At 37.9% G+C, this 26,654-nt stretch overlaps 1 protein-coding gene across 9 annotated transcripts; it reads left to right on the forward strand.

The window, feature by feature from the left end:
* Positions 1–11,666: 11,666 nt before the first annotated feature.
* Positions 11,667–26,183, forward strand: TXNL4A (thioredoxin like 4A). 9 transcript variants are annotated; one of them, XR_011965976.1, is made up of 5 exons: positions 12,106–12,192; positions 13,079–13,252; positions 16,165–16,238; positions 21,733–21,836; positions 25,747–26,183. XR_011965976.1 is itself a non-coding variant. In XM_072604028.1 (4 exons), the coding sequence occupies exons 2-4, from the start codon at positions 13,100–13,102 to the stop codon at positions 25,916–25,918; spliced, it is 429 nt and encodes a 142-aa protein (XP_072460129.1). In that variant the 5' UTR covers positions 11,667–11,904; positions 13,079–13,099; the 3' UTR covers positions 25,919–26,183. The 9 variants fall into 9 exon arrangements, 7 of the variants coding, with proteins under 7 accessions (XP_072460129.1, XP_072460125.1, XP_072460126.1 ...); XR_011965977.1 differs by having other exon boundaries at positions 12,116–12,238; XM_072604028.1 differs by lacking the exons at positions 12,106–12,192; positions 16,165–16,238 and adding an exon at positions 11,667–11,904.
* Positions 26,184–26,654: the final 471 nt, after the last annotated feature.

A 26,654-nucleotide genomic window follows, 5' to 3' on the forward strand; every position in this document is an offset into this window, starting at 1 on the left:
AAGCACCAACATCTGGGTTCTCAAAGCCAGGGGGCTCCTTTAGTGGCTTCCCAGAGTTTTCATCTGGCCAAACAAACACTTCCAGTCAATAAGCCCCCAAGCAAAACCTCACCCTTGGAGTCTTTATACACATTTTAGAGCCAGAGGGCATCACAACTCTTGAGCATCCATGTTTCATTAACAAAAGCCATGGACCTTCCTACAAATCTTCCCAGGCTTCACAATGAGTAGGAAAGATCCTCCTTAGTGACATTCATATAGAAGCATTATACTTCTTGATTATACTAAAAACAAAAACAGCAAAAGATTCTATTTTACTTGCCATTACAAGGACCCAGAAGCAGAAGACATCTAGATGAGACAGCTTTCCCAAGATTCCAGACAATGGCTGATTATACTTTCCTAGTTTTTTTCCTCTTCCCTTGTGTTATGTGCCCAACCACCTAGGCCCTGATTCAAGCATGTGTTGGCATTTTCTTCCCCTATATTTTTGATTCCTCTCTCTTTTCTCCTTGCAAGCAAACAATGGCTAGCATTGATACCTGGGGCACACTTCCCCAATAGGTCCCCTCAATCTAATCCTCTGGGCAATATCTAATCCTGGCTCAACTGGCCTCTCATGGTATTTCAGCTTATACCCCCTTCTCCTTTATTGGTCATAAGTGCAGGGGCTCTTTCAGACCCACTCCTTTTGGCCAAAAGAGGGAAATGTCAAGATATTAGGAGATACCCTGTTTTACAGAGAGTTTCCCAGCAAGCAAGTTGTGCCCTGAGCTTGGCATAACAACAATCCTTTGCACTCACCCTCTGGATGATCTCAGCCTCTGGTAAAATCACATAATTATTATATTAATTTGACTAGCACCAAGTGTTCTCTGAGCTCAGAAAAGTACCTGCTATATCCATGTTCTGGTCTTGGAACCTTGCTATGAATCAAACTTGTCTCATCATTGTTGTTACCTCTCACTATCAGGGCTACAGCTCACTGCATAGACATACGTATAAATATTGAGATCTCTCCACACTGCCTCAGGTCCCCCAGTGAGGGGCAGGGCTCTGGCATGTGTATATTTGCTTCAAGACATTTCCCTCCCTTTGAAATCATGCTTCTGTTTGATTCCTGATTCTCCTTTCTCTTGCCTGCTCTGTTAGGCTCCAGTCACCCACAGGTAAGAGGCTGATTCCATCCATTTGACATCTGGGTCTCAATTTAGTCATCTGTAAACTGAAGAATTTGGTCTAGATGACCTTTCAGATCACTCTCTCGATCCATGATATATGAAACAAACCAAAAGCATTACCCTACTATTGATACCTGTAACTCTGCCCCTCCTCTACATTCCTATCTAATTTATCATGTATTCCACACTATTTGTACTTTGACAGATTAATTGATAACATTTGATTTTATGTTTTTAAGAGGTCTCTAATCATTCTTTAATTTTACAACTTTTACCCATTGTTGCTGAATCTACACTCAAGCAAAACAAGTATTATCCCTCTTCCTTCAAATATGTGAACACTGCTACCCTCTCCCCTTAGTTTTCTCTTCTCCAAGCTAAATGTTCCCTATTCCTTCAACATTATGAAATGAACTTAGATGTGGTCTGACTATAGCAGAATACAAAAAGGTAATTGCCTTCCATTCCATATGCTATGCCTTTTAAAATGCAGTCTAAAACTGATGGTATTTTTTTTTTTTTTTTGCTGTCACTACTGAATCATATTGGGTTTGCAGTCCAATTAAATCCCTAGATATTTTACACACAAGAATGTTGTTACTCATGCTTCTCCCACTTGTGTTTATGATGTTGATTTTTTGAAATCAAAATATAGGACTATTCATTAATTTCTATCTAATTCTATAAACTAGACTTAGTTCCATATTCTAGTCAACCAAGATCCTTATTTTGATATTCTAACACTGGCATCCAATATGTTGCCTATTTTTTCTAGATTTGAGTCATCTTCCAGGAAGGGAAAGGGTCCAAAGATGAATGTTCTCTTTTCCTAAAGTCGTTTGTTCAGTATTGTAAGCATTTTTGTGGTTCCCAAGGGGATAGGCTCTTAATTATAAGCCAATCTTGAGCCTCTATACCTTGTTTTAAACATATCTTAAAGAAATGATTACCCAACAGGAGGGAGCACTACAGAGTCTTAAAAACATAGCTTTACACATGGGAGGTGAGAAAAAAGTCACTTATTTCATAACTATGCATGAGTATACATCAGGGACTCTATGCTCTTCAGATCATAGACATGTGGACTAGTGGTTTTAGGGGGCCATTCTATTACTTTAACTGCTATAAAAGCCAGGTACACAAGGCTCCTTCTCAGGCTGCATCTGGCCCCTGACTTATTTGCCCCATGGGACAGGAGAAATTGCCCGAAGGGCTATAGTATTTCAATTTATGTCTAGAGTTGCAAAAATGCTTGGGTATAATATATTATAAGACCACCAGGTGGCAGTATAATTCTGTGTGAATTGGTGTGGGTGTGAGCTGAGTACGTATACCCCAGTGTCTCCATTTTTCCTTTATAAATGTTTGTTTAAATGAATCGGATATAATTTTTAGACATGTCTGCCAACATGTCTGTCACTTTTGTACTAAAGAGCTAAGTTTGTTAGTGTGGGTACTGTGATCACCAGTGGTTTAAAAAAACTTTCAGTGTCACAGAATGAAATAAGTAATAGTCTACAGTTATAGCATAGTATTCTCTCTCTCTCTCTCTCTCTCTCTCTCTCTCTCTCTCTCTCTCTCTCTCTCTCTCTCTCTCTCTCTCTCTCTCTCTCTCTCTCTCCTGTCTCTCTCTCTCTCTCTCAAATTGTTAACTCTGAAAAAATGTTCCATATCACTAATAAGAGAAATACAAATTGAGACAATTCAGAGTTTCATCTCAGACCAGCAAACTGAAGCAAATTGACAAAGTGGCAAAAAGTGGGATAAGGGTTTTGAAAAGTCAGCCACACTAATGGAGCTGTGAATTTTTTCAAATATTCTGGAAAGCAATTTGAAATTATGCTAAGGAAACGACAAAAGTACTCATGCTCTTTGATCCATAGATCCTATTAAGTATATAACACCGCCCCCCCAAGACAATTATAAAAAAGAAATATCCCATATACACCACAATATTTATAGCAGAACTTTCTGAAGTTGCAAAGAACTGAAAATAAAGTGGATATTTACAGATGGGGAATAGTTAAACAATGTGTGACAAGTGAACATAATGGAATATTATTGTGATATAAGAAATAACTATAATGAATTGTGCTAAGAATGTGATTAAAATATTCATACCCTTTGATGGGTATGAAAGTAGGAAGAGCATAACTAGCAGAGAAGTATGGGAAGACATAAATTGATGGAAGATGAAATAAGCAGGGCAGGAAAACAATATACACAATGATGATAGCATGAAAATGGGAAGAATAAAAGGGCAACAGAAACTTAATACTATGAAATTATAATGACCAAGTTTTGGCCCCAAAGGGAGAACTTTGAGAATAGACCTTCTTCCCTTCTTTGAAAAGATGACAGTGTCATGATAAAAATCTATGATGAAGAGAAACTGAGGTACAAAAGTCCAAGCATAATCTCATAATCTATTGGCAAGGCTTACAGCTGCCAATAATAGAAATCAGTCCCCTGCACACATACACACACACACACACACACACAACACACACAGACACACACAGTTGATCAAAGACCCACCTTGTTAATAAGGTTTACTGGTGCCAACTAAACTCAGACTGTAATTGGTCTATGATTATGTTGACTTGCAAAATGGGAGGCGTCCTCCAAAATCCGTAGTTACGAGGAAAACAAAGAGTTCAACATCATCCAGAAAGTCCTCAAACACATTCCACGCCACCCTCCCCCCCCCCCCCCCCCCCCGCCAACTCCTTTACCAGAGATACCCAGTGCAAGGAAAAACATCTCCTTCCAGGTTGATTCATCTTTCATTCATTTTCTCCTATCTCCCTCAGGAAGCAGGTTCAGTCTCAGCTGCATGCACAATCTCTTACATAGTTTCTTCCAAACTTTTCTACCAAGGCCTATCAGAATAAATCCAAATCTAAGCCCTAGAAATTGGTTATGTTGGTTACTAAAACTCTCAACTATTAATCTATAATCAATAATAATTTCACATTTTCTCCCTTCCCTTTGATTCTATAGAGCCATGTTTCCATTGAATTGAATTGAAATTTATATGATCAGACTCCACTGGAATTAAATTAGTAATGAGGCAATGGAAAGAAACAATTACAAGGTTCAACATTTTATACAAGGTCAACCATGAGAGGTTTGATTATTATTACTGGTGCTGGCTGACTTTTACAAATGACCCAGCAAAAGGAGTCTTAATGGGAATAGACTCCCATGATTCCAGAGAGCTTTGGTCCTAGAGCCTTGTTACCTATAGCCCATGCATTGACAAAATTCTTTAGGGGCAATTTCCTTTAGTAAGTTAACCTTACAGAGAAAATGGTAAAATTTACATGTCCTACTCCCAATGTCCATTTAATCTCCAGTTGAGTTTCAGATGTTTCAAGTATTTGTGTGGTCCCTGAAAACAATTTCTCATGGTCTCATTCTAGCATAGGTCTCAGTTGATGGCAGCTTTGAAGGTATGTCTTTAGAGATTGGCTGCTTGGTCAATGGAGAGGTTCCTAGGTGTTCCTACTATAGCCTTTTAAAAAACAGATTTTAATAATACAATTTAGTAACATCAAATTAGGAATCCACACCTGAAACTTCAGAGTATTTAAGCCCTGGGTATCTCTGTGTATCATCCAGACCTTGTATCTTATATGATCACTGTTGTCCATCCTAAAAGAAATGTATCAGGATCTGACTTATAAAATGAGCCCCTTTTTTTCATTTATCTTCATTTATATTTATCTAAATCTGATTCCAATTTATTCCCCTTCTATTTATATTAACATAGTGAAAGAATGTTGTAGTATTGATCTGCTATTAAGTAAATACCCTATCAATTAAGGTCAGGGAAGTATCTCCTCTGTTGTTAACAGAGTTATAATGGTCTCCATTATTAGTAATGCAAATGACAATTTAAAATTATTCCTAATTATAATTTTTCTATACTAGTACATATTATTCAATAGAAAGTCAACAATAGGATTTATCTCTTATGTATATTACAATGAAAAACTGAGGTATCATTATACACTTGTCTTTATCCATGGAATTTGCTATTTGATTAAAAAAAATAGGGATGTCCTATAGTTCCATAATTCTGTTTGGTTTAAGCTATGGGTCATAGTGAATAGCTAATCACACAGAAGTACTCATTAGGAGCCACAGAGTATCACAGCTTGGCTCAGATATACCTAGATGGGAAAATGTCTTTGTTTTCCAAAATAGGGAAACTAAGTCAAGACACTCTTACCTTCACTTTGAAAAGGTTGCTCCTTCAACTTTCCCAGAAGCAGTCCTCAGACTGCAGGAGAATATGGCATTTCCTTTGAATGCCAAGGACTAGTACCTTTATGAGAGGCCAGACACTTATACTGGAAATCAAAACTTAGAATAAAAGCAGATTAAAGTACCAAGAGACTTGTGGTTGCACAAGTGAACTCCATAGCTAGTACACAACTAATGAACATTGAATTAAAGTTTGAGACCTAGTTTAGGACACTTATATTAGAATCTATATTCCCACATGACTTACACAAAGTAGGGATTAACACATTGCTTGTTCTTATACCTACTATTAGGTGATTGACTAGATATTTATTACTAGATGACCATATTAAAATAATTACAAATAATTGTTATCCTTTATAAAATCATAATGAACTAATACTGATTAAAGTTTGAGTAAGGGTCCTCAGTGAATCATTTCTTTCAGTCTGATGAAGACTAAAATTTTCTGAGGGGTTCTGGATATAATTTTTTAAATTATTTTATTTGTTTTCAGTTTTTTACAATCACTTCCATATATCTTAGATTGTTTTCTTTCCCTCCCCTTTTTTTCCCTCTCCTTTCCCACTCCCTCTCCAAGATAGTGTGCAATCTTATGTAGGTTCTACACATACACTCTTATTAAATACATTTTCACCTTAGTCATGTTGCATAGAAGAATTAAAATGAATGGGAGAATCCCCAAGGGATCATAAAAATGGGAAAGGGTCCCACATGTACAAAACTATTTATAGCAGCTCTCTTTGTAGTGGCCAAGAACTGGAAATCAAGGGGATGCCCATCAATTGGGGAATGGCTGAATAAATTATGGTATACGAATGTAATAGAATACTATTGCACTATAAGAAATGATGAACAAGAAGACTTCAGAGAGGCCTGGAAAGACTTATATGATCTGATACTGAGTGAAAGGAGTAGAACCAGAAGAACTTTGTGCACAGCAACAACCACAGTGTGTGAGAATTTTTTCTGGTAGACTTGGATCTTCATAGCAATGCAAGGACTTAAAAAAAAAATTCCCAATGATCTTCTAAGGCAAAATGCCTTCCGCATCCAGAGAAAGAACTATGGAATTCAGTCGCAGAATGTAGCAGATCATTTGTGTGTGTGTGTGTGTGTGTTTAATGTTTTGGTTTGTTATATGATTTCTCCCATTTATTTTAGTTCTTGTACATAGCATGACTATAGTGAAAATGTATTCAGTAGGAATGTATGTGTAAATCCTACATAGAATTGCGTTCTGTCTCAAGGAGGGAGGAGTGGGGGGGGCAGCTGGGGGGAAAATATCTAACTTTTATGGTAGTGATTGTAGAAGACTAAAAATAAAATTAATATAAAAAACGAATGAGAGAAACCACAAAACAAAATATAACACAAGAGAAAATGGTCTGCTTCATTCTGCAATCCAGTTCCACAGTTCTTTCTCTGGATGTGGAAGGCATTTTGCTGTGAGTCCATTGGGAATTTTTTAGGTCTTTGCATTGCTCTGAAGGACTAAGTCTACCAGAAAAATTCCTCCCACACTGTGGCTGTTGCTGTGTACAAAGTTCTCCTGGCTCTCCTCCTTTCACTCAGCATCAGTTCATATAAGTCCTTCCAGGCCTCTCTGAAGTCTTCCTGTTTATCATTTTACAATAGTATTCCATTATATTCATATACAACAACCTGTTCAGCCATTCCCCAGTTGATGGGCATCCCTCAGTTTCCAGTTTTTGGCCACCACAAAGAGAGCTACTATAAATATTTTTGCACATGTGAAACCCTTTCCTATTTTTATGATCTCTTTGGGATACAGTTCAAGGTATAATTTTTTTCTGTATTTCCTTTCAAATCATTCAAAGGCTAAGTTCATTTCTTCTGTTTTCTTAACCTAACATCATAGCTTTCACAGCGAACATTAAACTTTACTTACTTTTTAGTTGCTTCCTGATTTTAAAACCAGTTTTTCTCTCTCTGGGAGCACTTCAGGATTCACCTTTAATCTGGAAATTGGGGGGGGCAGAGCCAAGATGGCAGAGTAGAAAGGTGCACATACACTATCTCTTCCCCCACAGCCCATAAAATATCTGTAAAGAAAGACTCTCAACAAATTCTAGAGCAGGAGAAGCCACAGAACAACAGAGGGGAGGAAATTTCCAGCCCAGGGTGACGTGAAAGGCCAACAGGAAAGGTCTGTCGCACTAAATACGGAGTGGAGCCCAGCTTAGCCTTGGCTGCGTGATGGGAGGAAGACCCAAGCAGGCCTCAGGGGCAGAATCCCCAGTGGCAGTAGTGGCAGTTTGTAGATCCCTCAACCCACAGGCAACAAAGGTCAGTGAGAGGGTTTTTTCAGCTGGCTGAGAAGGGAGCAGGGTCTTCCCATAGCTCTGGCCTCAGGTGTCAGCGGCAGAGGCCACATCAGTGGCACCAGCTTCCACAGCAACCTGCATCCATTGTTGAATTGTAAAGCCCCTGGGGGAACTGAAAAGTTGATCCGTACCTCAGCCCTGTATGGCAGCCCTGCCCCCACCTAAAGCCCCAGGGGAATTGAGCAGCTTATCTGAATCTTAGCCCCCAGTGCTGGCTTGGTAGAACTGGAGGCCAGGTGGTTGTGGAGAGAAAACTGAACTACTCACAGATTCTGGGCAAAAAAGTCTCTTGTTGCTCCCAGACCAGTGCACACACTTGATTGTGCCACCTTGGAGGAACTGAGATCTTACAGATCTCCAGAGTATAGCCTATCTTGACAAAGGACCCAAAAGTCAAGTAACTGGTTGGGAAAATGCCCAAAAAAGGGGAAAAAAATAAGACTATAGAAGGTTACTTTCTTGCTGAACAGATATCTTCTCCTATCTTTTCAGATGAGGAAGAACAATGCTTACCATCAGGGAAAGAAATAAAAGTCAAGGCTTCTGCATCCCAAACATCCAAAATAAATATGCAATGGGCTCAGGCCATGGAAGAGCTCAAAAAGGATTTTGAAAATCAAGTAAGAGAGGTAGAGGAAAAATTGGGAAGAGAATTGAGAGAGATGCAAGAAAAGCATGAAAAGCAAGTCAACAACTTGTGAAAGGAAACCCAAAAAAATGCTGAAGAAAATAGCACCTTTAAAAATAGGCTAACTCAATTGGCAAAAGAGGTTCAACAAGTCAATGAGGAGAAGAATGCTTTAAAAAGCAGAATTAGCCAAATGGAAAAGGAGGTTCAAAAGCTCACTGAAGAAAATAGTTCTTTCAAAATTAGAATGGAACAGATGGAGGCTAATGACTTTATGAGAAACCAAGAAATCACAAAACAAAACCAAAAGAAAGAGAAAATGGAAGATAATGTGAAATATCTCATTGGAAAAACAACTGACCTGGAAAATAGATCCAGAAGAGACAATTTAAAAATTATGGGACTACCTGAAAGCCTTGATCAAAAAAGAGCCTAGACATCATCTCTCATGAAATTATCAAGGAAAACTGCTCTGATATTCTAGAACCAGAGGACAAAATAAATATTGAAAGAATCCACCAATCACCTCCTGAAAGAGATCCAAAAAGAGAAACTCCTAGGAACATTGTAGCCAAATTCCAGAGTTTCCTGGTCAAGGAGAAAATATTGCAAGCAGCTAGAAAGAAATAATTCAAATATTGTGGAAATACAATCAGGATAACACAAGATCTAGCAGCTTCTACATTAAGAGATCAAAGGGCATGGCACAGGATATTCCAGAAGTCAAAGGAACGAGGACCAAAACCAAGAATCACCTACTCAGCAAAACTGAGTATAATACTTCAGGGGAAAAATTGGTCTTTCAATGAAATAGAGGACTTTCAGGCATTCTTGATGAAAAGATCAGAGCTAAAAAGAAAATCTGACTTTCAGACACAAGAATCAAGAGAAGCATGAAAAGGTAAATAGGAAGGAGAAATCATAAGGGACTTACTAAAGTTGAATTGTTTACTTTCCTACACGGAAAGACAATATTTGTAACTCTTGAAATTTTTTTCAGTATCTGGGTAGTTGGTGGGATTAGACACACACACACACACACACACACACAAACGCACAGAGAGAGAGAGAGAGAGAGAGAGAGAGAGAGAGAGAGACAGAAAGCACAGGGTGAGTTGAATAGGAAGGGATCAAATCTAAAAAAATAAAATTAAGGGGTGAGAGAGGAATATAATGGGAGGAGAAAGGGAGAAATGGAATGGGGCAAATTATTTCTCATAGAAGAGGCAAGAGAAAAACTTTTCAATGGAGGGAAAAAGGGGGGAGGTGAGAGGGAAAACATGAAGTTTACTCTCATCACATTTGACTAAGGAAGGAATAAAATGCACACTCATTTTGGTATGAAAACCTATCTTACAACACAGGAAAGTGGGGGAGAAGGGGATAAGCACAGCAGGGGAGATAATGGAAAGGAGGGCAATGGGAGGAGGGATCAATTAGAAGTCAACACTCTTGGGGAGGGACAAGGTCAAAAGAGAGACTAGAATAAATGGGGGGCAGGATAGGATGGAGGGAAATATAGTTAGTCTTCTCCCAATATAGTATGAATACTAATTCAAAACAAAACAAAAACCCAAACCTTTTCTTTGTCCTTAGCTTTTTAGCCTCAGCTCTTTCTGAGTTTTTGCATTCCTAACCATATAGGATATCCCAAAAAGTCTTAGTGTAGTTTTAAGTTTAAATATTAAATTAAAATTAAACCTTTAATTATTATTTTATAATTAGTGGTTTAATAATTGAACCACTAAATTATTAAATTAAATTAAAATTTATTATTATTAAATTAAATTCAAGCTCAAAACTGCATTGTCTTTTGGGATACTCCGTATTATTTTTAGGACCACATTGCTTTATATTCATCCTCCATTACCTGTCCTGTTTCGGTTTTCTTTCTCTACATATCTTTTTCCTTTTTATGAGGAGTTTCTCTTTGTTTTTGAGTAACTCCCATTCCCCCGGGCTGACTATTTCTATAGCATTTTAGTCCATGGGATTCTATCTATCTTTCTTGTGAATCCTTTGAACCTGATTTCTCAAACACCTAAAGTGCAAGTCAGATTGATGTATTTCCTCTCCTCTATCACAAACTGTAGGAAAAAGTGGTAACTTTCCCCCAGGGATCTCATTATTTTTACTCTAGCAAACAATTCCTTGTGGTTAGTGAGAATCAAATTCAAAATAGAATTTCTCCCCGTTGGTTTCTTTACCTTTAGAAGGAAGAAATTACCACTAAGCAAAAACAAGCGATCTTTAGCTGCTCTGCTTTTGTCATCGAGAGACAGAGAGACAGAGAAAGACAGAGAGAGACAGACAGAGAGAGAAAGAGAGGGAGGGAGGGAGGGAGGGAAGGAAGGAGGGAGGGAGAGAGAGAGAGAAAGTTCTAACCAGTGGAACTGTCCAACCATGTCACCCATGCACTCAATGAACAACAGTGTCTCATCCCACTTCCCTCATGAAATATAAAATCCTTGGTTTGGCATTCAAAGCTGTTCAAAACACAGACCTCCCCATCTACCTTCCAGTCTTCTTACTTAGTTCTTACACTTAACACCCTCCGACTCCCACATCACTTTGACCCAACGACACCGATCTTTTTGCTCTCCTACAAAGAAGATGCTCAGTTTTTCAGCTGGGCATTTTCTCTGGCTGTCTCTGTGCGCTGGAATGCTCTACCTCCTCTTCTCTCTATCTTTTGGCTTCCCGGCTTCCTTCCAGTTACAACCAAAACCACACCTTTCACAGGAAGCCTTTCCTATAATTACCTCCTATTCATTCTGTATATAGCTTGTATGTATTTGCATGTTGTCTTCCCCATCAGACTTCGAGCTCTTTGAGGGTAGGGACTGTCTTTTGCTTTTTGCTTTATCCTTTGCACCTAGCACAGTGCTGGGCACACAGTAGGCACTTAGTAAATGGTTATTGATTAACTGGATGTCTGGATAAGTGAAGTCCCCTGTCGCGGTCCTCATCCCTTCCCTACGCCAGTCTCCTGATTTGTTTCCCACACTCCTCACCCAGCTCTTCTTTCTACATGTCAGTGACAGTCATTCGCGTCTTGCTCCGCTGACCTACCCCCAAACGTTCTCCTCTGTAAAATGAGGGTGATACTTTCATTATGGGCCTCACTGTTGGACCACGGTTGCTGAGAAGATCACTAAGACGCTGGAGGTAGCGCTCTGATCGATCCGGGGTCTCGCTCCTCGCTTGCGCCCCCTCGGATTCTCAGAGGTCACCTCTCTCTTTCCGGCTGGCAGGGCCTTCCCCCTGAGGTTGCTTCCTTTTACACTGCACCTAAGGCGTGTGTAGAGGCATCTGACCGCTGACTTGCCCTGTAGAAATGGAGCTCCTGAAGGACTGCTGATCTACCGTCCCAGTCCTTGGCGCAGGGTCACAAAGTAGGCGCTTGTTCATTCAGCGGGGGACGTGATTGATATGGGGGGGAAGTGCTCTGCAAACCTTACAGCGTTAATGAAAGGTAAGCTCCTAGAGGATTTGATCCATCATTCTGTCCCTTTGGATAGATAGGAACCGGCGCAACCACGCTAGCTCAGATAAGGCTGGAGATGGAGCTGCAGAGCGATCCGCCCGGGTCTAAGCACGCGCGCGCGCGCCCTACAGGGAGCGCGTTCCCCCAACTGGGCCGGGGGCGCGCACGCTCTGCGCTCTTACGCACATACGTGTGACGCGTTAGGGGCGGAGAAGACGTCGGGCCAGCGGTTCCACCGGCGGTTCCCGGAGCTGGATCTTCTCTCTTTGCCGGCAGGTTTGTGCGTCACCTCCTTTCGTCAGGACCCGGCCCCGCTGCGGCTGTGAGCCCTTTTCTTCTCTCGCTTCGCCTCGCTCTCCGAGGCTCGGCTCCGGTGTAGCCCTCTGGGCACGCGCGGCCTCGGTTTGGCGGCCCGGACGGGAGCGTGTTGTCCGCCGCCGGCCCCTGAGGTCTCGCGTGGCCGAGGTCGGTGACGGATGCCGCCGCAGCCCTTGTCCTTAGCGCCGGGGTGCACGGCCGCGGCCCCCCTTAGACAGCAGGGCAGACTCAGAAAAGCTGCAGTGGGAGCGACCTCCCCCGTGGTGTGAATGAATTAGCGACCCCCCGGAGGTCAGTCCGAGGCTGCCAAGGCCTTGAGTGCAGAGAAGTAAAACGACTTGTGCAGGACCCCGCGGACACGGAGGGGCGCGGGCCAGAGTGGGACTCGCAGCCCCTCGTTTTCCCTTGCTTTCCCCGTTACTGTACGCTGCTGCCACCCATCATTGAGCTCCTTAATTCGATTCTTAAACGTTTATGTTTTCCCTTGAATTAAGGAAATGAGGAAAGTGGATGACCTGGTATTAAAAGCCAGCGTCTTCCATGAAGACCCAAAATGTTGAGTTGGTTTGCCTTTTAGTCTTCTGTAGGGGCTTCTTAGACTGTGGGCCTCGAGTGGAAGGAGGAGGAGGAGGGTCTTCCTTGGCGTGTGGAGGAGTATAGCTTGTAGCGGTAGAGTTGTAGGCGCGGTTGGGACGGTGAGGGGCCTTGGGGAGTGTTTCGATTCTCCCTAGTCTGTGTTGAAGTGTTAATCGTCTGCCGTTGCCAGGATTATTTCTTAATGTTAGAAGCAATGGGATGCACGATAAGAAAGCATGCTTTCTGATAAGTGAATTCTCCTCCACAGGACTCAGACTGACTGTTCAGGATGTCGTACATGCTTCCACATTTGCACAATGGTTGGCAGGTGGATCAAGCGATTCTTTCAGAAGAGGACCGAGTTGTTGTTATTAGGTTTGGACATGATTGGGACCCTACTTGTATGAAAATGGATGAAGTTTTATATAGTATTGCAGAAAAGGTAAACCTTATTTGAGTAGTACTTTTAATGCCATGATCCCTCATGTTTGTTTGTTTACAAAGCCCTTTGATGTCCTTTTTCTCCTTTGATCCTCCTAACAGCCCATGAAATAGGCAGAACAAGTATTATCTTCATATTACAGATGAAAAAATGGAGACCCAGAGAGGTAAAGTGACTATAAAGGGTCATATGGCTATATGGGGATGGAGGCAGGACTTGAACCTAGAACTCCTAATTCTCTGTTCTCTTTCCATTCTTGCACACTGCTATGACTTGTAATTGAAATCATTAATTAGGTTATACTCTTTTTTGCCTTGAACTGAGGAAATGAATTATGTATATGATTTAGGATTAAAAGCCACATTTCATATTTTCATCCAAAATTTTGAATTGATTTGCTTCTTAGTATACCAATACATAAGGTTAGATACTTAAGGTATTTTTCAAGATTTTTCAAGATTTACTTACCCCATCATTCAAGATTGAAATGAATCAGAATGATAATAAATGGTAAATAAAAAAGCATCTGTAGCACAGGCTTCCTGCACAGAGAATAATCAGTGAGTGTTTTTGATTCATGCTTTCTTGATTTAAGGGTCTTACTGCCTTCTGCTTTTTGCTACTTTCAGCATTAGCCTATTTTTGTGACTGTTAACAGCTACAGTTGTGAAAATTAGTTAATTTGACTTAGAAGAAAACATTAGCCTAAAATAGCCAGTCTAAATTTTCAGTGGATATTCCAGGAGTGTTATGCCTTATTTTTAGAGGCGAAATTCTCCTTCAGTATCCTAGAAGCTCTACTCTATATATGCTTAAATTTGGTTTTTAGTACCTATATTTTAAATTTTCTGAGACATGTGTTAAATGCACCTACATAGAGCATGCTATAATCTTGAAATTAGTGTCTTTAATATTGTTTTGTGCTCTTTGGTATTCATGTATGAGCTAATTGATATTTTCCTCTGAATTGATATTTTCCTCCATTTGAAAATAAAACCTTAGACTTGTGTTGTCTAAACCAGAGTACTGTTTCTCAGTGTTCTGTTTTGCCGACAGCAATAATATTAATCTGGGATATCACTGTGTTGTTGGGTGGTAAACTTTTGGCACAGATTTCTGGAGGCTGTGGTAGGAATAATCATTTAGTGTCAAGAAGTTGTGTTTGCAGATGTTGTTATAATGATGATGATAAATTATTGAGATGAAATTGACTAATGTCATATCTCACTTTTGTAAACATGGTTTTTCTTTCAAGTCTTCCATAGTGTTAATAAGAAACACTAACACAAATATATATAACTGTAAATAGATGTAGATATATATACGTATATATATCTCCATACATACATGCATGCATATATATGTGTGTATTTGTTTGTGTATATATGTATATATATATATGCAGGGTGGCTGCTGCTAGGTGGCACAGTGCATAGAGTGCCAGGCCTGAAGTGAGGAAAACTCATCTTCCTGAGTTCAAATCTGGCCTCAGACACTTGGTAGCTGCATGACCTTGGGCTTGTGTGACACTTACCCCTGTTTGCCTCAGTTCCTCATCTATAAAATGAGCAAGAGAAGGAAATGGCAGACCACTCTAGAATCTTTGGGAACAAGAATTGGACACAGTTGAAACAGCTAAAAAACAACCACCATGCAATGGGTAGCTTAGATGGCTCAGTGGATAGAGTACCTGGAGTCGGGAAGAACTGACTATAAATCTGACCTCAGGTGCTTATTAGCTGTGTAACCCTAGGCATGCTATTTAACCTCTGTTTGCCTAGGAGGCAGCTAAGTGACTTAGTGGATGGAGTGCTGCTGGAATCAGAAAGACCTGAGTTCAAATTTGGCCCAGACAATTACTATCTGTGTGACCCTGGGCAAGTCACTTAACCTCTATTTGCTTTAATCTACTGGAGAAGGAAGTGGCAAACCTCTCCAGTATCTTTGCGAAGAAAACCCCTTGGACAGCATTGGTATGCTGTGGTCCATGGTGTCATGAAGTCTGAGACATGTGTGAACAGCAACAAAAACATTCTATATGAAACTAAGCTGGCAGTCATTATCACTGGTAGTTGGCTAGAGATTAGAATTAAAGAAATGCTCTTTCTTTTGACTTCTGTATATTCTGTTATATTCTTTTGACTACTAGCCATGTTCTATTATAATCTCCCTCTCCCACCTCAGTAGACTAAGGAATCTGTGGAGATGTCTGGGAAAAGCAAGGGAGAAGAACTGTATTTCCTTTTCAAATTGGGAACTACCACTAACGAGGGCCAACAGTAATAAAAGATATGACCCTTGACTCCTATTTTGTCTATTTCTTAGCTTTATCACCCAAAGTTAAATAGAGGTACACATAGCTGTAAGGTTGACCATAAGCAGTCTAAATTCTGCTGCCATTAGTCAAAATGAGACTGGAATGGTTGATGATATGTCATCTTATGATATGTGATGTGTCAGTCATCTCTTCCTGTTCCAACAAAGCTGTAATAAGTTGGAACTAGCTAGGGAAAATAATATAAGTTTTCATGTCCTGTTAACTGTATTTGTTCCTTTTCTAATTCTCTTATAATTTTCATGATGAAAATCACTATATAAAAGGCTAAATTATATGAAGACATTTTTAGAAATATGAGCTGGGCTTTGTAGATTTCTGTTTGCTATTACAATAACTTAGCAAATTTGGATTTTAAATTAACATGCCCATTTTAATATCTATATAGAATACAAACCTGAGGTGTAAAGATTATTTTTTCAAAGCTTTGTATTCTCCCCCCTCATTTGAAGGACATGGTAGAAATGTACACTTCTGGAATTTGTTTTGGGGGAGCATTACAAAAATTTTTGACGCTTAAGATTTCTGTGGGAAATAAGAAAAATATAACTTTCTATTTAAAAATCTCCCTCTGCAGAAATGGCAGATAATGGGAGATCTCCTTCCTCATCTTGCTAGCGAGCCAACTTTGGATATCACCACAGTTTTAAAGTGAGTAAAAGTTCCAAATGTTCAGGTGGGACTTGGTTATACAGTATTTCTCCTTGAATATAATTTGTTGACATACTGCTTTTGCCTATCAGCACCTCAAGCTGATTTAATTCCTCTTTAATTTTGAGGTGTGTACTTAATGATGGAAACTATTTTTAGTCTTTATTAAATTCAGAGTTTACTATTCAGATATGGTGCAATAATATTTTCAGGCATTAAAAAATAAAGTTGCCATTTTAACAAGTAGTTTCAAGAACTTAAAGTATTTTTCTTTTATACCATGTACAAAACATTTTTGCATTTTGAAAGATAGAGGCTCACAGTAATATGGAAGTCATACATTACAAGAAGTACTAATGAATTTCAATCAGTTTTACTTTGAGATGTGCTAGAACAATGTAGAATTTTAGACAGAAGGAAACTCAGAATCATCTTAGCTAGCACGTTTGTTTGATAGGCTAGGGAAAATAAGTAGAGGGGAGGTGCCTTGCCCAAGTTACACTTCTAGTTAACACCTGAGATGGTGGTAGAACCAGGTCTCCTGACTTCAAGTATAGTGCTCTTTATTGTCATACCATGCTTTCACTTCATATTCCTTATTTGTATCCAATGTGCATAAAAATCTTGCTTATACTTTTTTCTTTTGAAACTCTGGTAGCTGAAGGATGGAGCCATATGCACAAAAATAAATTCAAGAAATGTTAAAGCTTGAAGATATAGATTAAGGTTTTCAACTTCATATTATGTAGCATTTGGAAGCAGTGTATTGATAAAATTTTCTTGGGACTGTATTAGAAATCCAGTTTTGGGGGCTCAAAAAACTTCACTTAGAAAAATGAAAGAAAACCACTTTTTCCAATGGGGAATTACATACTCTGTCTAGAAAAATTAAATACAAACTTGTGTGTGTGTGTATAAAGTTACTGTTTGAGTTCTGAATTTATATCTAAAGATTCTAGTTTCTTATTAAAAGCATTCTCTGTGGAAGATTACAGATCCTCATTAGCCCTAATCACTGAAAGTATCTGTGTACAGAGGTATTCCACAGGAATCTATTTTGTTCATAAATAGTTTGAATGAAGGCAGAGAAGTCCTATTTAGCTTTCATGCAGAAAGACACACATCATGGAGAAATTCAGTGAATTGATCTATCAGTAGTCAGTTATCAATCAGTACCCATTTATTAAGTGCCTACTATGTGCCAGGTACTGTGCTAAGCACTGGAGATACAAAAAGAGGCAAAAGGCCATCCATGCCCTCAAAGAGCTTTCCATCTCTTGGGGGAGACAGCATGCAAACATAGAGACACAGCAAGCCATATACAGGATAAATAGGAAATAATTATTATATGGAAGCCACTGGAATAGAAAGGTTTTGAGGAAGGCTTGTTATAGAAGGTGGGGTTTTAGTCGGGACCTAAAGGAAGCCAGGGAGGTTAGTAATCAGAGTTGAAGAGGGAGACATGGGGGACAGCCAGATAGGCTACCTGGAGCCAGAGGAGTATTTTGTTCATGGATCAACGTATTAAACGACAGTATTGAGACTCAACAGATTTCTGTAGGCTATAGTGATGTGCCAAACTAATAAATGAACTTTAATAGGGATAAATGTAAAACCTTTTACTTAGGTTAAAAAAAACTGCACAAGTACAGGATGAGAAAGAGCCAACTTAATTGCAATCAATAAAAACCTTAGAGGTTTTAATTGATTACAAGTTCGATATAAGTTGATAATCAGGTGTCATTCACTGTAATAATCCTACTGGTTTTTTGTTTGTTTTGAGATGGAGTCTGTCTTCCCCAGGCTGGAACTCCAGAAACCGGTCTTGGGCTGGATTCTAATACCTATCTGCACAGAAACTTTAACCAGCTCCATTCTTCTGAACTAGACTCAGTCACCCCTCTTTAGTCAGCCTGGTGACCTGCTCCAAGTACTTATACTGTTGCTAGACTTAGTGTGGTCCCTCATTTAGCTTTAGTCCTGCTATAATAGCTCAACTCCCAAATTCAGGTGATTTACTAGTTACAGCAGAGATTACAGACATGCATCACCATGCCTTGCCTCTTTTTCTTTTTCACCTGCTACTGTGTGTCATGTCACACTATACCTGGGGTTCATTGCAGTGGGCTGTTTTAAGAGGGACATTGATAAACTTAAGCATAACCAGAGTAGGGATCCAGAATGGTGAAGGGTCTTGATAACATGTCACAGGAGGGTTGGTTTAAGACACCAGGACTGTTTTTCCTGGAGAAAACTTAAGGGATTTTATAGCTATCTCCAAATATGTAAAGATAAATTATATGGAAAAGGAATTAGATGTTTGCCATAAAATTCAGAGGACCAACTCAGTGGGCAAAAATTATGGAGAGACAGATTTTGACTACATAAGAAAGTATTTTCAAACAGCCTTCTGAAAATAGCATGGATTATTTTGTGGGGTAATGAACTGTTCTGGAAAGGTCCATGCTAAAATGCTTGAACAATCAGTCTGCAGGGTATGTCAGAGGGGAGATTTGTGCATTGTGAGTTCAAGGTTAGACTAGATCCCTAGATTCATCACTTAAGATTTTATGATGTAGTTCATATTATAAATTAAATAATAATTATAATAAAAGCATTTACCATATCTCAGGTTGTAAAAGATACATTTAATATTAAAATTAAGCCAAGCCATACAAGAACACACTTTTTAAAAAATCTTTATTGATAACTCTTGCTTTTACATCTTCATTTTATGTCTTCCCTTTCCCTACCAAGCAAGCTATTCCTTATTACAAAGATTTTTTAAAAAGAAAAAAAAAAGTGTACAGCAAAACCAATGCATCCATTGTCTGACAGTATGTATCACATTCTTCATCCTTAGACCCCCCCCTTACCTTTTCAGAGGAGTGGAGGTACATCATTTCAACTCTTCTTTTAGAGATAATCTTGGTAATTATAATTAGACAGCATTCCATGAAAACACTTAGAAGTTTAAATTGTTTTGTCAGTATTAAAGACTAGTAAAAGGATACAGATTTTAAAAATACCTAGCACTTTTTCAGCTTTATGTTCAGAGTTTGAAAATTATAGTGGTAAGGAAATTGCCTTTTTATTCTGGTAAAACTCAAATCTCAAAAATTAAATAATTATTTATATTCCATTACTTTTATTAAGAAAATATTCCTTATAACCTTTGCTTTTTATATCAGCAATTCTAGGTCCTAGGACTTTAGGTATGAAGTTTATTCATTCACTCATATTGATCTTTCTCATATCCCCATGTTTTGCTTTGTATTTCATTCTTTGCTTTAGGGGACAGAAATTGATCTTGAGCTTGGTTATATTGTTGTCATCTTATATGCACACACATACACACACACATGTACACACATATACATATATATGTATCTCAAACTTTTTGTCATAGTAAGATTTTAACATTTTATTTTCTTATATTAGCTTATATTTCTTTTATGATTGAAGTAGAGTAAGAGAATATCTGAGCATAGTATTGATCTTCAGGCATGGCTGAAAGTCTAAGTGTAGTACGCAGTATTCACTCTGGGTTTTCAAAAGTTACATGTAAGGTGGAGAAAAGAGGTTATTGAAAGAAGTCAGTGTATAATTCCTTGAACTCAGGTAAATTTTTGAAGGATAGTAGGTGTAATGAGTGGCAGCTAAGTGGCACAGTGGATAGAGTACAGGGCCTGTCCTGAATTCAAATCCAGCATCAGATACTTAATAGCTGTGTGACCCTAGGCAAGTCACTTAACCCTGTTTGCCTTAGTTTCCTCATCTGTAAAATGAACTGGAGAAGGAAATGGCAAATTACTCCAGTATCTTTGCCAAGGAAACCCCAAATGGGATCATGAAGAGTCAACATGATTGAACAACAAAAAAGATATAATGAAACTTATTGCTGAACTTAAGAATAATGAAGCTACAGTTAGGAATATTGATAATTGTATATCCATATGAATTTCTTCTTCAGTAATGAATAACATTACGGAGTATCTGTTAAGTCATTGAATTTTCTATAAAATAACTAAAGTAATATGTCATTTCCTCTGAGTCTGGGTAGGGTGTGTGTATAACTAAAAATTTTATTACTTGGAGTGTTTTTAAAATTTTTATGGCTTATTGTTTTCTGTTTCTTGTTGGCCACAGTTTTGTTTAAGATGAAGTCAGTTCATCTACATATATCCTGGCACACAAATTCATGTGTTTTTTTTTCTTCCAAACACTTATCTTCTTTAGGCTAATTTGCATATGGGAAAATAGAGTGGTCTGTTGTGCACAAGAAAATAGAGGGATGGTATTTGGATTGGCTCTAGGGTAGAGGAAAGGGGGAATTATAACGGAGAAAAATTTTGGTGAAGCAAAAATTTCAATAAAACTTAATTAAAAGAAAAGGATATGAAGCTCATAAGATTATAGATTTAGATGTGGAAGGCACCTCAGGGGCCATTTAGCCCAAACCTGTGCAGATGAGGAACTTGGCCCTTAAGAATTTTAGTGACTTACCCAAGGTCACACTAAGAGCAAGTGGCAGAGCCACAATTCAAACTTATATCCTTTGACTCCAAATCCATCACTCTTTCTGCTTTACCATGCTGCCTTTTCATTTTGGGGGGACTGTGCCCTTTGTAGGAGTATAGTTTCTTATCTTCTAGGTATACTTATTACAGACTTGTAGGCCTACTCTGTGTACAGCACTGTGCAAGCCATTGAGCAGAATGGGGAGAAAAAAAGGCTAATTGTATATAATTTTACATATATAAATATAATTATGCTGGCTCATTATGATTTTACAGTCCTAATTTTTTAGTCTTAATAACTTGATCTAGGAATATAATTTTGAAAATTATCTTTTTCCTTGCAAATATATTTTGCATAATAATTTTGTATTTGGATACTGCTTAACATCAGGGTTGGTTGCAAGTGTTCACACCAGAATAATTGGAAAAGTGGAAGCCAAAGATCATGGTTGTGTTTAAGGTCAATGCCAAGCCTGAACCCTCCAGCACTTCATCCTCCTGAGGCTGGAGGTGAGGACAGAGGTGTTTGGCAAGATAACTAGCTATGTTTAGGAATCTTCTTTAGAGCTGCTTAGTGCACAGTTATTTCTTTATATCAGAATTATTTATTAAAACACCTCTGTTTATATTATTTACATTAGTTCAAGATGAATAAAAATATCTGTTGCAATTTTCTTTATAACCTTCATAACAGATTTAGATTGTTGTTTGAAATTTACCAGAATATCTCAAGGTAATTTAGAAAATGGAAGTAGAAGCATATGTTAACATTTAGGTGTCAAAATTTGATGTTTTCTGCATTCTTTGTTCCATAAAGGCTATCATGGGGAAAATGGTTCTGGGCAGAGGTATAAATAAATGCCTTTATTCAAAATATATTATAACCAAATTCTTTAAAACTGTACCTTTGTGAGATGAACATTTAAAAAATAAAATATCCTAGATTGAGTCCTCTTTTTTCATTTTTCTCTTAGGTAAAAAATTTTGCAGTTATATATCTTGTGGACATTACAGAAGTACCAGACTTCAATAAAATGTATGAGTTGTATGATCCCTGTACTGTCATGTTTTTCTTCAGGTATGTTATTTTTTTAGAAAAATTATTATTCAATTGATTTATGCTAGAAAATTAGTGATATTTAAAATATTCAAAACACCTTTGGTATGGTACTTCCTATTTTGAGACAGTTGATTTTCACACCAAATGAAATTAGCTTAGAATACAAAATGAGTCTCATTATGGTAATAGTGAAATGAAGCCATGCCAATTTAATATCTTTCAGTAATCTAAAATGTGACTGCTGAGAAAACCTGGTAAAGTGTAATTAATGTATTCAAGAGAATTTCTTCATTTTGTGTGTCCATTTTTTGGAGCTATGTTGAGATTTTGTCATGTGCAGAGGCTTTAAAATAATGTGTATGATATTAACCTGACTTAATATCCTGACATACATAACATTTAATAATTCATACGTAATATTAACCTGTCTTTCACTTCTGTTCTCCCCAAATTCTTATGACTAATTCAGAAAAGAAAGCATTACAGTTTTTACTGCCTACTAAATACAGGAGGGATGATCACAGAAGGCTGTAGTGAAGAGGGCATTTGAGAGGGACATTGAAGGATGAGTTCTTTGTGTTCATATCACAGTACTCTTTGCCGCTAGGAATGGTGGGATATTCTGCTTTTCCTTTCCTTCCTATACCCCCTCATCCTTTTCTTTAGGACTCACCATGGAGAAGGTGATTTTTTCCTCCATGGAGAGAGCTGATAATGTGACCTTTCCAAAGCCAACCTAGGAAGACCAGGCAGCAAAATGTAGCTGGGAGTGGGAGGTTGGGGATGTCAGAGTCTTGGGGTTTGAGGAGTATACCTAATAAGTATGGTATGCATTAATAAGGCTTGTGTTCTACCAGTGTGCTGCAGCATACCTTTTTACAAACTGGTGGTATGAGAAGGGAGAGTGTGTTAGTAAATACCACATAGACTGGTTTGGTAGAAGTATAAAGCAAATGAAGGAGGGAGTAGGTTGAGGTAAAATTGGAAAGGCAGGTTAGGAACTTGTGGAGATTCTTGAATGCCAAGATAAATAGTTTGGATTTTATCTTTTAAGTGTGGAGACATTGAAAACTTTGGAGCAAGGGAATGATGTAATTAGATGTGTATGAGAGCAGTATTGATTTGCAGTGGCTGACAGCTCAATTGTAAGAAAGAGTCAGGAAGACCTCTCAGGTGGAATTCAGGTAAGAAAACAGAAGTTGCATGATAGTAATGGGAATAGAGAAGGGATGGAGAGAGAGAAGTGATAAAGATACGATTGGAAAGATTTAGCTACTGATTGAATTTGAAGGAGAGGTAGGATTCAGTGACTATGCTGATGTTCTGAACATTCTGCTTTAGTAGGAAGAACACTATTTCAAGTCAAAAGGTTCACCTCTCTGCCACTTACTACCTTGTTCCTTTAGGCAGTTGATGAACTTTAAGTTTCTACTACGTTCAAGTATCTACCTGTGATACAGAGACAAAATGAAACAGTCATTATGCTCAAGGATGTTACATTCTAACAGGAAAGATAGTGTGTATATATAATTATATGTGTGTATTTGATGCAAAATATATGTACAAAGCAAATTCTAAGTAATATTTTGAGGAGTGGGGAAATAATATGAGGAAAGATTTTATGTAGACAGTGGCTCTTGAGCTGAGTTTTAAAAGAAATTAGGAATTCTGAGAGGTGGAGATGAGAAGGCAGTGAATTCCAAGCATGAGGAAAGCCTGTACACTGGCATAGAAACTAGTGATAAAGTGCCATGTGTGAAGAACAGCAAGAACACCATTTTGTCTAAACCATAAGGAAGGCAATAAGGTTGAAATGATTTTGTGTTCAGCTTGTGAGAGGTTATAAAGGTCAAACAGAAGAGTTTGTAATGGACCCTAGTGCTCTAGGGAGCCCTTGGAGTTTGTTGAGTATGGGGGAAAGGAATGACATAGACTTCCACTTTAGGAAAATCACTATCAGCTGTGTGAAATTATCATTGGAGAAGGGAGAAACTGTATGCAGCGAAGCCAATTAGAGGCTGTTGCAAATAGCCAAGTTAGAAGTGATGTGAGCGAGAACTGGCTGGTGGCTTATTTAAGTAGAGAAAGGAACAGATGCAAGAGATGTTGTGGAGGTAGAATTGACAGTATTTTGCAACTAATCTAAATTTACCCTTTTGTAATTTTACTTGTTTTCAGTTCCCAGTTTGGCCCTCTCAGGCCAAATAGACAACATCTTATCCCTTTTCCACTTAATAGCTCTTCAAAAACTTAAATACAGCTACCATTTCTCTCCTGAGTCTTCTCCAGATTACACATTACCTGATTCTTCAGCTGGACATTATCACGTGGCCCTTCACCATGTTATTTGTCCTCCTGAACGTTCTTTAGCATATTGTTGTGCCCAGAATGAAACACATTCCAAATGTGGTCTGACAGGGGTGGGTATCACCTCCCTCGTCTTGGACGCTATTCCTCTCTAAATGCACCCTTAAATTTCATTAGCTTTTTTGGCTGCCTAATCGCATTGTTGATTAATATTGATCTTGTAGATCTACAGATAGATCCTTTTTAAGTGAACTGCCATTTGACTCGTGCTTCCCCTAACTTGTCCCTATAAAATTGATTTATAAGACTTCATTTATATTTTATCTCTAATAAATTTTTACCTTATTACATATAGTTTATCAAATTCTTTGGGGATCTTGACTGTCATCCAGTGTGTTATCTATTCCTCCTAGCTTTGTATCCTCAGTGAATCTGATAAACATGCCATCTGTTTGTCTTCATCTAAGTTACTGGTCAAAATGATAAACAGTATAGGGCCAAATACAGTACCCTGAGTCATTCCAGGAGAGATGTTTTCCAAGTTAATATTAATTTATTCATGACCAATCTTTGGTCCAGCCATTCAACTAGTTCCAAATCCACTTAACTGTACTATTGCCTACCCCATGTGCTTTAATTTTTTTTCACACACACACATACACACACACACACACACACACACACACACGCACACACACACACACACACACATGCACCATAAGAGATTGTCAGTGTTAAATAACTTAGCTAAAATATATATATAAAATATATTTTTATGTTTATGTGTTTGTTATTTTATACATTAAATTTATTTAATATATTCATATATTATATGTTTTTATTATATATATATGTGACCCCTTATCTATCAGTATAGTAACCTTGTCAGTCAAGGACATGAGGTTACTTGGGCATGCCCTGTTCTTGGTGAAGTTATGCTTCATCATAAGATTTACTATACATATCTTTAATAATTCTAGAACTGGTACTAGGAAATGAAGCTATAATTTTCAGACTCCATTCTTACTCTCCTTTTGAAAGTAGGACATTTGTACTAGTTGTATTCTCTATGATCTTTTAGAAATCATACTTATGTTCCCAGTAAATAGCTTGCAATAGGTGCTTAAATGAATAGATATTTAATTGATGTATAAATGAACTTTTGAGAAACAATCTGTTTGTTAGTTGAGGACTGTCCCATTTCTAGAAACAATTCACTAGTAGAATGAAAGCTCCTTAAGAACAAGAACTGTTTGCATTTTTTCCTTTATATCTCCAAGACATGGTTTAGTGCTTAACATATATTGTGGGTATTTAATAAATACCATATTGAATTGAAACATGTATAATGTCTATTCAGAAGTCTGTTTAATGGAGTAAAAGCAGCAGTGCATTTTTAGAGTTAAGTTTTCATTTTACATATGCAAAACCAGAAACAACAAGAGAATGCTGTATATTTAAGGTGATACTGATGTTGCAGCTTTCAGTGAGTGTGAATCCCTGCTTGTAACTGACTTGAAAAAATAATAGCAATATATGACTTTGGGGGGGGTGTTGGAGTACTGAACATTCTTTTTCCTTTACATTTCTATGTGAATTGACTTCTTCTTTCTCTTTGAAGGAACAAGCACATCATGATTGATTTGGGTACAGGTAACAACAACAAGATTAACTGGGCAATGGAAGACAAGCAAGAGATGATTGACATAATAGAAACAGTATATAGAGGCGCTCGTAAAGGTCGAGGTCTTGTGGTTTCTCCAAAGGACTATTCCACTAAATACAGATACTGATGTCCTATTGAAGATCAGTGCTCGAATTCTTTAAGAATATACAGAGTCTCTTTGGGGTTTTTTTTGTGTGTGAAGGTTTGTGTTTTTTTTGTTTTTAACTGTTTAAATCCTCTGGGGAAAATGCTTGGAAGATATATGAAATAAGCAGCTGGAACATCTTTTTGGAATAAGGGCTATATAGCCTTATATTTTCAGTGTATTTTTATATGATTAAATAACTATAAACAATTCACAGCTGAAAAAATTAAAATATATGAAAATGTGATCACTGTCTGTTAATGTGATTCTTTTTTTTTGTTTTGCAACAACTTTGTGATTGAGGATTGGTTGCTTTTAGTTAAAACAGTTTCACTAAATTAAGATTAAAGATTAAAGAGTTCATTCAACCTTTTTATGATCTATTATTGCTCTATTCTCACAGTTTGATAACTATCCAAAGCTTCTAAAGTACTCCCCAAAAGCTAAACAAGGAATGTTCATCCTTTCATCTGACTACAAACAGAACCCTATAATGTAAATATATTTGTTTTAAAGTTCATTTAAAATTAAAGGACTGAGGGTTCAACTAGTTCACTTTCTACTTTAGCTGGTCTTTGTCTAACATTTAGCCTTTTTATTCATTATCATTATTGTATTAAGAATGTTCGGATTCGCTCCTGTAAATGACGCTCTCGGACTCAATCAAAACGAAAGTAAAAAGCTTTAATTACACAAGGCACGGTACAGACAGTTTAGG

This window comes from Notamacropus eugenii, chromosome 4, assembly GCF_028372415.1.
Source record: "Notamacropus eugenii isolate mMacEug1 chromosome 4, mMacEug1.pri_v2, whole genome shotgun sequence".
NCBI classification, from domain to species: domain Eukaryota; kingdom Metazoa; phylum Chordata; class Mammalia; order Diprotodontia; family Macropodidae; genus Notamacropus; species Notamacropus eugenii.